Source organism: Ascoidea rubescens (assembly GCF_001661345.1).
Source record: "Ascoidea rubescens DSM 1968 unplaced genomic scaffold ASCRUscaffold_8, whole genome shotgun sequence".
NCBI classification, from domain to species: Eukaryota; Fungi; Ascomycota; class Saccharomycetes; order Ascoideales; family Ascoideaceae; genus Ascoidea; species Ascoidea rubescens.
This window is the reverse complement of record NW_017962920.1, coordinates 813,651-827,649: the sequence shown is the minus strand read 5'-3', so window position 1 is coordinate 827,649 and position 13,999 is coordinate 813,651. Positions and strand designations below refer to the sequence as shown.

General features: G+C 37.9%; 1 protein-coding gene across 1 annotated transcript; it reads left to right on the top strand.

Moving 5' to 3' along the window:
* Window positions 1–5,647: 5,647 nt before the first annotated feature.
* ASCRUDRAFT_8756 (uncharacterized protein) lies at window positions 5,648–11,212 on the top strand (the record flags this gene model as incomplete). Its single annotated transcript, XM_020194965.1, has 4 exons — window positions 5,648–5,652; window positions 6,409–6,599; window positions 6,810–6,886; window positions 11,072–11,212. The coding sequence occupies 4 exons, from the start codon at window positions 5,648–5,650 to the stop codon at window positions 11,210–11,212; spliced, it is 414 nt and encodes a 137-aa protein (XP_020046862.1).
* Window positions 11,213–13,999: the final 2,787 nt, after the last annotated feature.

Here is a 13,999-nt window from a genome sequence, read left to right as displayed (position 1 = left end):
TAATTTTATTGTTCGCCAATTGTTCAGGTGTGGTGACCGGCGACGGAGATCTCAATCGAATCATTATTGATTTGGGAAAGGGTAGAGTGTCTATCTAGCAAATCAGCTACTGCTATCAAAACCGATTAACAAAACATCAAAAGGTTGACTAAGGAATCCTGGACGAAAACCGAGTACTTCCGACTGGTTACTGCACTTAATTCGTCCATCCGAAATACAAATACTATAAAGTCAAGCAATCAAATGGAATCAAAATGGAACAAATAAGACCCACTACAATGTTCCTAGTTAGGAACGTACTTTTTTATTTACACAATAGATTTCTTTGCTCAATCATATTCTAGTAAATAGTAATTACTAATCTACATCGAAAATGATTACCGAACCCGCAACAAATAAAAGATGATGGTTCTTTTGACGCTCCAATGTTTGCTTTTAATCATAGTGTCAGACTTATTACTTTTGGAAAAGACATCAACACTACATTTCCCAGTTTTAAGTTATTGGACTGGACTGCATTTGCTGTGGGCAATAACTAGAAAAAATTTTTCAGAAGAAAGTCATTTCGATCAATAAATCAAATTCATCTATTCAAATCAGATATTTCAAATCCAGTTGAACTCATTGGAGCTCTATGCAGCATCAATGAAACTTTGATTATTTGTGGAATAATTTATCGTAATTCGGTTGAGCATCAACCACCCAACTGATCCTCCAACAGTATTATTCAAACAAAGAATATTCTAATGAATGACCTTCAATAAAAGATATTACAAGTTCCCATATTACAACAGAGAACAACAAATCACACTCAGTTGCTGCTCCTAATGATCAGGATATGGCTAATGAGCTATATAGTAATCCGATAGTTGATTCAAAATCAAGAAAATGTTTGCTTCCTGACAAACTATAAGATGGTGATAACAAATCCATGACGAAACAAAAACCTCTATGACAATTTGTAAACCTCGTAGAATAGTCCAGTTTATTAAGAATCAACATCCATCCAACAAAATGAATCTCGTTGAAGTTGAAATTGAAAATGACTTGATACAATTGATTTTATCACCAGATGTGAAAAAGTGGAAGATCGGGCAACAGTCGATTTGGCAGCTGATGAGACAGATAAAGGAAGAAGTGGCAACAGGAATATGGTTGAATTCTCTGGTGATGAAGCTCATCTGCAAGCTTCAAAATCAAAATATTTCAGTTTTACATTTTCTTTGATGATTTGGCAATCCCACAAATGTATTTAAAAGGTTATCTGCTATAGAACATTAGTGTAATATAATTAAAGAAACTGTATGTTATTCTTTTGTTCTACCAACGGCAGTTAAAAGCAGATCAACCACAAAAAAAGGGTGTTCAATGATAAACATGAAACTAATGGCCCTGAACTGTTTCACGCAAGATTTGACGATAAACGACTTTCTCGTGAGTTTGGCCGTTACTCTCCTGAGGAATGCACTCCAGTTATGAAATATCATAGGTTAGAAATATTGCATTGATCAGCCGCCATGAACTGTTACAATTGCTGCCAAATAAATGCAAAGATTGCTTTTTTCAGCTGACCAATAGGGTATGAGGTTACTCTTCATCCTCCTCCAAAGCGTCTCCAGCAAAAAAAAATTTTTGAACACTAACTAATGAGTGTGCTGCTTGAAAAACACCACAACTGCTTACAACCAATTAAAAATGTTTTTAAAGCAGGCAACCAATCCGGTCAATGTTTCCGTTATCCATGACTGTTCCACAATTCAAGTTGAGTAATATCCATTTCTGATGATGATACTTAGTTTACTGTGAAACAACAGATGATATTCTGAAAAACAAACCAATACTGATGACTTACTTTGAAAAGAATGACTTAGTATCTCCAAAATTGTTTTTTGAAATTATTATTGAGAAGCAAATACAGAGTACTTGAATTCCGTTAATTGATTATCTTTTATAAAAAAAGGTACTAATATCAAAATTGATTAATATAACTAGATGAATAGTGTATTTGTATCGTGTTTCTAATGATTTACTGTTATTATTTAACATTTCATAATCTTAAAACTATTTTAAATAATAAACAATGATCTGTGCTTTTATATCAGAAATAAAACGTAATGGTTAATGAGAGGATCGATAATCAATGGACATCGCAAAGTCCCAAGAACAAGACAATCAACTGTAGAATTTGAAGGATTAGACAAAAGCGCATTTTCATTCATAAGCTCTTAAAAACCGTCAAAAGAATAAGTTTAACCTGAATAATATAAAGATGTAATGTAAAAATGCAGTAACTTCAGCAGAGAATAGAAAATTTATAAATCGAATTATAGAATATATGATACAAAAAATAGAAAAGGCATAAATCCAAAATTAAATTATCTTGAAATAAAAGTGGTTAAATAATGGACGATAATGTAGTCCAAGATTTGATAATAATATTGCTGGTTCACGTCCAAGTGAATACAAGTTGAAAACATTGATTTTCTTCCAATCATGGTAATTCGATCAAGGCAAAGGTGTTTCTCTGGTGAAAAATTTGAATGTAATTAATCTTATTTTTCAGCTTTTGATGTTTCCAAGATAGTAATTCCTTCTGCAAAAAAATCGCTCAGTTCAATTGACTCTCAAGAATCTGTTAACCATACATGTTGTTTTCATTTGTTGATGTGTCTGAAAATGTCGTTAGCTGACAAACATCCAAAACCTTTTGCAAGATCGAACGCATTCAACCAAATCCTTGATTCGTTTATATTTTGCGACGTCACTGCTTTTAAACTTAGGAATAGCTGCATCAGGATCAATAGATCAAAACACTGAACTTTCAGCTGGAACTATAATATATTTTGTTTTCAATTGTCTATCCTTTAACGCAGTAACTCATACATATAATGAGGTTGCAAAGTGTTTATCATTTTCAAAATTTCTTTTTCTCTAATTTTTCTGATTCATTTTAATGAACATTTCAACAACTTTGTCTTGATTATAGCTGTTAATTATTTTTCATTCAAAGCCACTTTTATGAATGCATCAAAAGTTGGAGCACATTTTGTTGGAGTTGCATTAGCATCCTTAAAAGCAATAAATTCCGTTAAGTTGATGTCATTAGTATCAACTTAATTGGTGATTCGATTGGGATTCCTCTTTTAAGTCAATGGCTATTCATCACCAACTCCAACGTGCTGTTCCTGATGGTTTGAATTATCTAAATTATCATTTCAAACCTTTCTGGGCAATGCCGAGATAAAGAGGAAATTCAAAAATTGTGGAACATAATTACTTGAAATGTGGTGAAAATTGGGATTACATATTTGAAAGTATTTTATTAGTTAGTTAGTTGATATAATGAAATATATAAAGTATTTCAATTTTTGTTTATGGAACGTATTTATATTAAATACCTTTCAATAATTTTAAACCCTATTGGAAATGTTTAAGTAATTCCTCCACTTCTTTATCAGAGAACAATCAAAAGGACGATAAAAGCAACATATATGGCTTGCAAAAAGTGCAATCTCTGGAATAGAAAACCTCATCTCTGAATATGTGATATATGAAGAAAATCAAATTAAATTATGAGATGGATAAAAATCATAAGTGAATTACTTTCACTGAAATTTAATCAAATTGAATTGTCAACATGAAATTATTTAAAACCAAATTAAAGGGGGATCAAGTGTTCAAATAGAATAACTTTATGATGCATAAATCTAGTTTAAAAAAAATTTATTCAACTGGAATTAAATAAATCAAGACAGTAAAACTAGTTATTCCTTGATAGGACCATCAATTGCTTCAAAAAGGAGTGGTAGAACTTCAGAATCGACGAATTGTTGTAATCTATGCAGCAGGAACCATTCCGAAAGATAATTCTATAGTGAATTATTTAACGGATTTTGGAATTATTTTCTCATCTCCTCAAAAACTGTTATTTATAGTGTGATTCGATAAATACAGAAACAATTAACTTGATAAGTTAAAGAAAGGTTACATTCTAGGTGCACAAATAGCTAAGTGCGAAGGTGGTTGTCAGGCTCCCGCTTCTTTAAATTTGTTCCATGGAGGTGTAACACCGTTCGGGCGCTGTAGTGCTATGCGATGTGAGCGGGTTTGCTATAAGAGAACCTCGCGACCTCTTCTACGTTTCATTTTTTTACATAGGGTTTTATTGCAATAGAGCATCAAGGATTCCCTACTGCGCTATAAGGGGGATATTGGGAATGATAGCTGGCAAGAATCAAAGAAACTAATGGACGATGCAAACTTTATTACTTGTGTTTTGTTGTTCCGTCTCAAATGCCTTCAGATTGGTCCATTTGTTCAAGCCACTTTTCAAAAAGGGTTACATTGCTAATGATGTTGATTAAAAAGAGTTGAATTGCTTTTGGGTTTTAGTTTCAATAGTTTGTTTACTGGCAGTTTATTTTTTGCTCTATTGGAAGAAGTGCTACGCAAGTGGTGGTAAAGCCGACCAGTTCTAGTGAACATGAAGAAGCTATATGCTCTTATTGGTGTTTAGGCAGGCTTTAGTACAACAAGGTTGATATATTTTAACCCGTGTCAAAATATATTATGCAATAAAAGATATTACAATAAATACTTTAAGGAATCCTATCATAAAATTTCTAAGGATTGCAATGCTGACGTAGTTGCCGCCCTTTTCTACCACGCTTTTGTTTCGACGCAACTTACGCCGAAATGGCTCCTACAACATTTAGAGCTCCTCACTGAATTACATCTGCTGATGCAATCCCTTTGACGAATCATCGTTACAATGACTCTTTTCTTGGATCCTGAGTTTCAACAGTGCTAGTCTCGGTTTGCAGAAATCATTAAAGAAGCCAATGAAAATAGAATGACGTGCTATTGTTGTCACAAAAGAGGACAGATGGCTAGCGACTCGTTGTCACCATCTCTATTCTCTACAAGAACATCAGTTGCCACCCACTGTTTTGCTCGTGTTGCACTTTTGGATGCGGCCGAAGTTGGTCACTCCTTGCTTTCTTTGCCGTTGGATATAACTCGCTTGCTCATGTTCAAATTCAAACGTTTCTCAATTGATTCTGCTTTTCTTCAACTTATGTGCGGTAACGGCGATCAGTTCAACAACGTAACTCTTCATTTTAGTAAGATTAATGCTACTAATGAGACTTTCCATGATGACAAGAATATTTGCTCCCAACGGTTCTGAATGCCGAATTATTAATGAATTGATATGTTGATGCCTGTAATGAATGATAAACTTTAATCTCGTCTGCCACAACAAAAAAGGTCTGGTGTTATTTGAAACATGTCTGTGATTATTTCAATGGTGCCTTACCTGGATGAGGACCATCGTCAGCATTAAAAGAATGTCCCGTTCCCTCATATTGCTGTTGCGATAACTACTACAAAGTGCCATCAACTGTCAGCTGCTTCTCCTGAGGTAGTTGTAAAATAAATAGCTAATATCAAAGAGCTTCCCCCGCGGGCAATTCAAAATGCAAGTCCGCATAGATAGGGAAAGCCACTAGAAGTATTAGTATTTCGTTTGTCAAACAGCCGGGCAGGGGTGTTAGTCATTTTTAGTTAAATACTTCACTGCAACTGCCGGTCGCTGCCGATCAAGAGAGTAGTTACGTTGCTACTGCTTTTGCTGACTCCTGCACATATGACGTTGCTGCTCCAATCTTTACACGATCTGTAGCTGCTGTCTGGTTGTTATATAACTTTAAATTCACTAAACGGCTCTCGGCTAAAGCGGCTCAGACTGTCAGATATGTCAACGAGCTTCCATGTAAGTTGATGAAAGTTTTTGTCAAAATGAAGAAACCAAACGTGAAGTGCCACACTCTTAAGCGTCTCATCACGATGGGGTCGTTCTTCGTTACCAAACCAAATGGTAACAACAGTCAATTGAAGCTGAAGTTTTTGATTACTTGTGGAATGAAGACGACAGGTGCTGTGACTTGAAGGATTTGAATGCCACAAGCCGTGGCTTACTTAAAAAAGAACTTTAAATTTTATAAGGAAGAAAATTTACTGCATGTATGCTAAAGGTATTGAATGTGCTGCTCATGCCATGACTCCAAAAAAAATCCGCAATGCAATCTCTCTCATTCAAGTCTTCTCTCCGGATTTGTTAGTGACGACATGACTAGAGAAGCATGCCAAATATACATTGCTGATTGGATATTAGTTCGGCTCAGTTCCCCTTTTCAGGTTGATCAAACCAAACTCTCTTAGACAAATCCATCTTTTTCAGCCGTTATTCCAACTACTTGGTCAGCTGGTGGAGCAGCAACTAATTCCGGTCGTTTTTTGGAGAGATATTTGCCCACCGCAATCTAAGACAAAAATTTCACACCGCAGTTGTTCGAGTGCATATATCAAGGATTAAATCAATGAATATGATCAATATATTGACATCAGCTCAGAAGATGAATTCAATGAAGATGTCGGTGACAATGAAGTAGATTCAAAAGTATCGGTTCAAACAAGAGATGATGCGGATCTTGTTGCAAATGCCGTCTATCGTGCTGACTTTGATAGAGAACGATATCCTGGATCCAAAGCAGTTCGTGATAACCTTTTCGATAGCATTGAGAATATAAGAAAATGGAGTACAAACAATTCATCATATACCATTCTGGAGAGGTATCCTTGATCATATTTGGCCGCTGTCATTATCGCCGCAACTACTGTAAAAACAGTTTCGGCAGACTTAATTTGCAGACTTCCGTGTCAATCAGAGCCTCAGCCATTTCAAGAAAATAATGTCTACCTGTTGCGTGATCTTCCCCGAAAAGAAAGTCCTGTTAGCTATCTTTCAGTGTTCAGAATGCAGTCTGGAACAGCTGGCAATATTTCAAATCCCGACGACTTGTCCAAAGGTTCCCTGACCTTGAAGGTATTCTTTGATGTGAAGGATTTTCTCCAGTAATTTGGTTAAAAGTGTTAGAGTCTTTCTTGCTGTTGCAGCAGCAGAGGTGTTGCAAGATCTTCAAATCAGTGTGATAACATCATCCATTCATGGTGATACCGACCCTAAGACTTACGAGAGACACCCTGCCAAAATTGCTAACGCTGAGTATTTTTGTAAACGTTGGAAGATAGTCACATTCAATTAAGAACTCGAACAATTTGTTGTTTTCGTGGTTCAAGAAATTTGAAAGTGCTATCCAATTGGCTGAGTTTAAGGTGATTCTGCTGAACATGGTAGCTTAACCTCCCAAAGAAAAAGGCCATCAGAATAGTAGGTTTGTATGTGAATGATCTTAATTTTGCTGGATGATCAGATGCAATTGCCGTGCATATCGAAGCACGTCTCAGTAGATTGTTACACGTGAATATGTTGTGAACAGTTAGAGGTCGCTCTCTTTAACTAGATGTTGCTCAATCCAACAATCGAATATCAGTATCTTCGATCACCTAAGTCTGAGTAAAGGTTCAACAATTTTGAACGACCATGTCTTATTGACATGCTACTCCAATGGAGAATAATCAATACGCACTGCTACATTAATCGAATCCGTGATAGTTGGTTCTTGAACAGTCATCACTTTGCACATCAATTGTTGGATTGTGGCATTCGGCGGTAAAATGCTTACCGAAAGAAATTGCTGTTGCTGTGGGGCTGTGCAGTCGGTTGATTGGTTCACAATCTAGAATCACCTTACGTTGTGTTAAAACTCTGTTACCATAACTAAACCTAAATGAATTAGCTTTTCATCAGAAATCTCCGACATCTGTTGACGAAGATGGATTATCTGAAAGTGCCCCTGCTGCGGACATTCGCAATGGAAAATCAGTTGAGGGGTATGGGTTTCTCATTAATAAATGGGCAGCCACTTGGAACTTCAAAAAGCAGGCTTCAGTAGCTCTGCTGATCTATCAAGGACAATTCAATTTACTGACTGAAGGTGTCAAAGATGGCGTGCTCCCATTGCATATCTTTGAATAAAATGGAGCAGATAATAAAACACTTATTATTTAATGTGATAGCAATATTTCCCACATCCTTGCTAAGCATCCAACCAATCACACATCCTCTAAAAATGTTTCAATGCGGTATCATTTTGGCATCACCGTGATGCAATGTTGCTTTACTGTTTAAGCAGAGCATAGCACATGTAATGATGCTGAAATATTGACTAAAGCGGCTAATCTCCCGTGTTGAAACTCTGCAAAGAACTACTTCGTCCATTCAACTTTTGAAAGATGTGGGTTTGTTCGTTACCTCGCTTTAATGATTTGTGATTATTATGGATTGATTGATTTCACGATCTGTCTGCTACAGAATTGAATAGAATTGGTGTCACTCTTTGTTGTTATATACATTTTTAAACGGATGAAATTTCAGTCTATTGCTCGAAATATACTTTGATTTGAAATTGGTTAAGTTGGTCACGTTAGCCTCTGTCGTACTCATTCTTGATAATATTCTGCTGTATCTTATCTATGTATTATTATTCAACCATCAATTTCAATACTGGTCGATGATTGTGGCTGAGACAATAGATCAACAAAATGGCTGTGCGGAACATACTGCGAAAGCCATTGGCCGGTTAAAGTTCTGCACGAAGAAAGGAAAGAGCTTCACGTGCCTCAATGTCTCAAGTTTAAGCAGAGGCTTTCTAGTGCAGCGCAGATGCCGGTATCAGAATAGAACTAATTATTCTCACCCTTAGATATGGTTTTCACAAGGCGGTGGATTGGACGCGAACACGCTCCATTGCGCACCTGAGTGGATCGCCGGCGGCAATGGATCAAAAAGGCACCTGGTAATGGCTCCCAGTACGCGAACTGGTTTTCGGAAGTTGCGTAAAAGCTCTGACGATCCACACCTGATTGCTGTGGTCTGGTTCCGGGCCTGGGGAGGGCCTTGGTGGACCAGCCAAATGTCCACATTCCCTCCCTCGGTGGATGTCTCCGGTGGGCTACAGCGTCGCTCTGTTGTCTAAACCAGATCGCTTTCAAAGGAGCCGCCGATCTGCCGCACGGCTTTGTTTCCTAATTATTTTTGCTCCTTCTTTCAGTTTGATTGATTCGCCAAGGCCGATTAAGAGCCAACAAAGCGATTGATCGTTGGACAGAATCAATGATATTGATGGCTGCTGTTAACTAGTTTACTTCCGATTTGTTCTTGAATCTCACAGCTACTTGGTTTGGCTCTCTTCGAAGCCTTTCGTTTAACAAAGTTACCGTTTTGATCATGTTGAATGTGATTTCCCCATCGTTGGTCTAGACTCCATTTTCAATCCGTTGGTTACTGCATGACTATTTCACGCTGCGTTTGAGCAAGTGCTATACACTGCTTGGTCGAGCAGTCATGTTTTGGGTTTCTGGGAGACGCCTTATAGTTCAATTGCAGGTGAGTATTCAATGATCTAGCTCAGGTCAACTAGTTCAGCTACTTGGCAGAGTGATTATCCAATAGGAGAAGTTTCAGAAATTTTTTAAATGATGTCAACTGCATTATGGTCAAAGATTAATATGCTATGCGAATTGCCGCAATTTGCAACGCTGCTCCTGCTTCCGACAGTAATTAGGCCGATATGAATCTTACTGATTGCACCGACTGTTACACATTTACGTGTGCAGATGTAGACAAATCGCACAATTATGTTGGTGATAATCCTTTTGCTTGTTGCTGAGCGGCTACAGCGTTAGTTTGTCATAGTGGGAACAATTGACGAAGCCAAAATGAAGAAAATTGAGATGCTATCGTTGTCACAACAGAAAACATGTGAAAGAAATGTGATTACCACCGGAGCTTGCTCTTGCTTCATCATGACATGCAGTGAATGTTTTGCTGCTGTGGCTGTTCAGGATGTCACCATCATTACTCCGTCGCTGTTTTCGTACTCTCATATAATAACATCCAAAAGCATATTGATTTGCAAAGATATTGAGTTTGATTGAAGGAGCTCCCAACATGCATGTACTGACGCTGATTAGCTCAGAGACATAAATATTCATTCAGGTAATATAGCCAGAAATGGTGAACCTTTCGTAAATAGCAAAAGCATCGCTAGTGCGATTCAAATAATAATTTCAAAGTAGATGATAAATATTTTCATAGGAGAGCAGTTGATCATGAAGACAATAGTCTTGCTGATGGTGAGTTGCAGTCGATGAATCTGTTTATTTCATTGAACATGATGATTAATTCGGTGATGCCATCAGTAGTGCAGAACTAGAAGAGCGCTAACTTCCTCCATCTTCAAACGATTGTGATCGAATACCTTGATCACCCTATCGATGTACTTGAATAGCTTACCAATCATTCATGAAGAACAGATACAAGCAGGTCTTGTGAGGTTTAATCAGCTGCCATTCATAGTAGCTCTACTATATTCAACAAAGATCCTGTGGATTCAATCCTCAAAGTTCTTTGAAAATCGCAAAACGAGGTAAGGCTTGAGAACAATATTTACCTGTTGGTTCTTCTTTCCTTTGCCAGGAGTCATGTTAGCCGTCGTTTGCGGTTCACAATAATTCCAGTAACAGCTGGTGCTTTGCTAATGCCCCACAAGTTGTTTTAGGGTTTTTGTTATTGAAGTTTTTTAATTCATTGGAGCATTTTGTCCAGTAAGTGGCTATGAAAGCGCTACCGTTCTTCTTGCTCATACAAGCGAAACTAATTCAATACTCATTAAGGGGATGTCGCAATTGCAATTCGTCATGGTGATAACATCCCTCACAACTCTGCGAAAGCCCTTTCTGCTGTGTCAATGCTGAGTATGCTTGGAGAGTCTGGATGCTCCGCAATTCACTCTATTTTCTAAAAGAGTCTCTTCCTTGCTGCTAGAAAAAATTGCTTAATCTTTTTAGTACTTTCGGCTCCAATGTTCATCAGCAAATCATGGATCTGTTTATCGTTCAAAGAACAATTTTTACTGCTTGCTTCGATTAGATGCGGATGAACAGACCATTTTCCTGATGTACAGATGCAATGGCTATGCTGGTCACAAAGCATTTCAGATCTCTATCGAATATGAATGATCGTAGAGTACTACTAAAAGGGATTGAGGGATTTTGATGTTGTTTATAATTGCGAATGTATTTCGGATCTATGGCTGCTCACGTCAAGGAAGTAGTTCAGCAGCTTATTATCGACATGTTTCTTTACCACGCCACACCATTGATGACTGGCCCATACAAGGTCCTACTTGAAACTGATGGCTCTGACTTAGATCCTGACCAATCAACTCTTCAAAGAACAAATGCCTGATGGTTGATTGCTGCTCTATATTGATTGTGCTATGGTACTGCTTTTCCTCTTAAGTTACTTCATAAGTACTTCCAAGCTCGAAGCTAGATCTGTCACAATTGTGCTGAAAATGGGCTAAACGATTTAGAGTGAAACCCTCTGACTGATAATTGCAATGCTGCTCTATCAGATGAGCTAGTTGGATAGTGAGACACCGACTGCGCTGGAAATGTTGGTGATTGTCAATCAGTTGGTGGTGATATGTTGCTGCTTGTGAAAAGCCGGCTACTTGGAACTGCAACAAGAACAAATCTGTCGATCCTTTCACTAGTAATGCCGAATAAGTTTGACTTACTAAAGCAAGGATCCAACGAAGGTTTTCTAGTGGGGGTCTTATAATACTGTACTAAAAATGTTGTGGAACAAAAAATCTATTGGCACAAGTTTTCTGCCAAGAGCGTGGCCATCCATCACTGAGATCACAACAAGTCTAACGATATATTAATTAGGTATCATCTAACAAAAAAATTATGAAATGACGCTCTTACTCTTCCAAAACATCATAATAAAATTGATTTCGCTTATTTGTTGACTAATGAGCTAAGCACTCCTGTGTTCGAATATGTCAATAACTTTGCTTATCCATTGAATTGTTAATGCTGGGCTTTCAGGTATACGTGGTTTGCCTCTTATCTAAGTATTATTGGGTTCCAGAATTCGTGTTGGATATGGGACAGTACTCATTTGCAATTGTTTGACTGACTGTAAAAACATTTTTCCTACAACGGTTACCCCTTAAGTGTATCAGTGGTTTTCCATATAACTGTCAAATTGTTGTACGTGGTGATCCAAACGTTCATACTCAAGCATTTTATGTATTTGGTTGTTCATTCTATTCTTGTCTTTTCTGAATTACCGCTTGGATTAAATTGGTCTTGATGATTGTAGCCTGAACAGCCAATTAAAATGAAGGGTGTTTTTGAAGAAACTCTTTATCGGAGAGAGCTCGTAACGATCGTGACGCGCAAAACACAAAAATCGCCGCATGTCTGATTGACTGAATTGGTCGAGGACCCTTTCTATGGCGACGCACATCGCAGTATCTCAAAACCCCAGTTTTTCTGAGGTCAAAAAGTTGTCTTGTAAACAGCCGCGTTTGGGATTGATGCACCTTCCAGTAGGCCCGTGAGCAAACCGGTGGAGACGCTGGTTGTTTCGTAGTTGTAGCAGTTGTTAAACGAACGAAAACGGTCGTTTGATGATTTTGAACAATTTTCTACTTTACTGAGAGTAGCGATTGAAATCTGCTTGCCGGAATAAGCAGGCCTTTTGTGTGCCTCGCCGATAGCTGCATTCGCCCTTTCGGATCTAGTCGCCGTTCGGCCCCCATGAAGCTCAGTGATGAAGCCCAGACACTTATAAAAGGGGCTGTCGATATCTTTTACGATGTTCCTAGTGATATTCCTTTTCACATTATTGCGTTACCACGCATTTGCTATATTAGGTTATGCGCCGAATTGCCAATATTTCGAGGCAAAAACTGTACGAACTACTGGATCCTGCAATCTTTACTATTTCGTCATCGGTCTTCAAACCCAAAGCTGCTCAGTTTGGTCCGCCGATTCAACTATTTAACAAAATCGTTCGAATGTTGCTGATGAGGATCGTTAAGGCGTAGTAATGATTGTCTTAGATGCCATTTGTCATACGTTGGTCACTTGGGAATTAGCTCCTGTTGTTATGAGTGTAGTGTTAATCGATGGCTGGCATGGCGGTCAACCATCAGTGAATTTCAAAAATTTTTGGGAAATATTGGTCTTACGGTCGCTCCAAGTTTGACTAGGTTACTACTTTTTCCTAAGTGGCAAAGCAAGATATTAAATAGGAAGCACTTCAATAAGATTTTCAATGAAGTCTATTGCAATACTTTTATCATTTGAAATTGTAATCTAATACCCTCTATTCTCTGCGCTGTGTGTTTTGGTCGTCACCTACGCAGAAAGGGTTCTCACTCAGTTTCAGTCCCCAACACAATTCCATTTTCAAATGTCAAAAATTTGGACAATCATTTTGGTGATGACTCTTTTGTTGGTAGGCCAGGATAAGCGGCGTTAGTCTCTGATGATAAGGACTGTTTACGTAGACAAAATTAAGAATAGTAACTTGCTATTCTTCTCAAAAAGAGCGCCATTTGGCTGGTGACTTATAAGCACCACGGCCAGTTGTTGCAGATTCATTTGTTTCAACCCGATGCTTCGGCTGCTGACGCAGTTCTCGATTGCGCAGAAGATGTTCTGTCGCTCTGTGCTTTGTGGTTAGAAATAAGGAAGATGCTAATGACTGATTCAACCCTGTACTCTTTTGATTCGGGTGGATCTCAACTGTTTGGTGCTGACAGCAATTGTCTCTGCCTCTTCAATCATCATAAAGGTCAGAATCCCAGTTATGGTGACGCTATCGTGGATGTCACAAATATTGGCAATGGGAAGAATCCGAAAGATTCATAACGAATCAATGTTCATTGAGCTGCTTATGGTGAAAATTCGATTTCCGTCGAATGTCCACTGGAAAAAACGGCAAAGTTAACGCAGCTGCAATTTTTTCGCACGATGCTTCGATTAACAACTTCGATGAAGTTGACGAATATCTTCACATCAGCTCAAAAGACGAAGAAGAAATAGCTGTGGATGAACAACAATTGATCTAAAACCAGTTAGTTGCATCTTCTGATAAAAATGATCAAGTTGCTGATGTTTACACTGGTGTTGAAGGTGATGAAGCCAAAATTCCAGTTTGGAAAAATCTCCT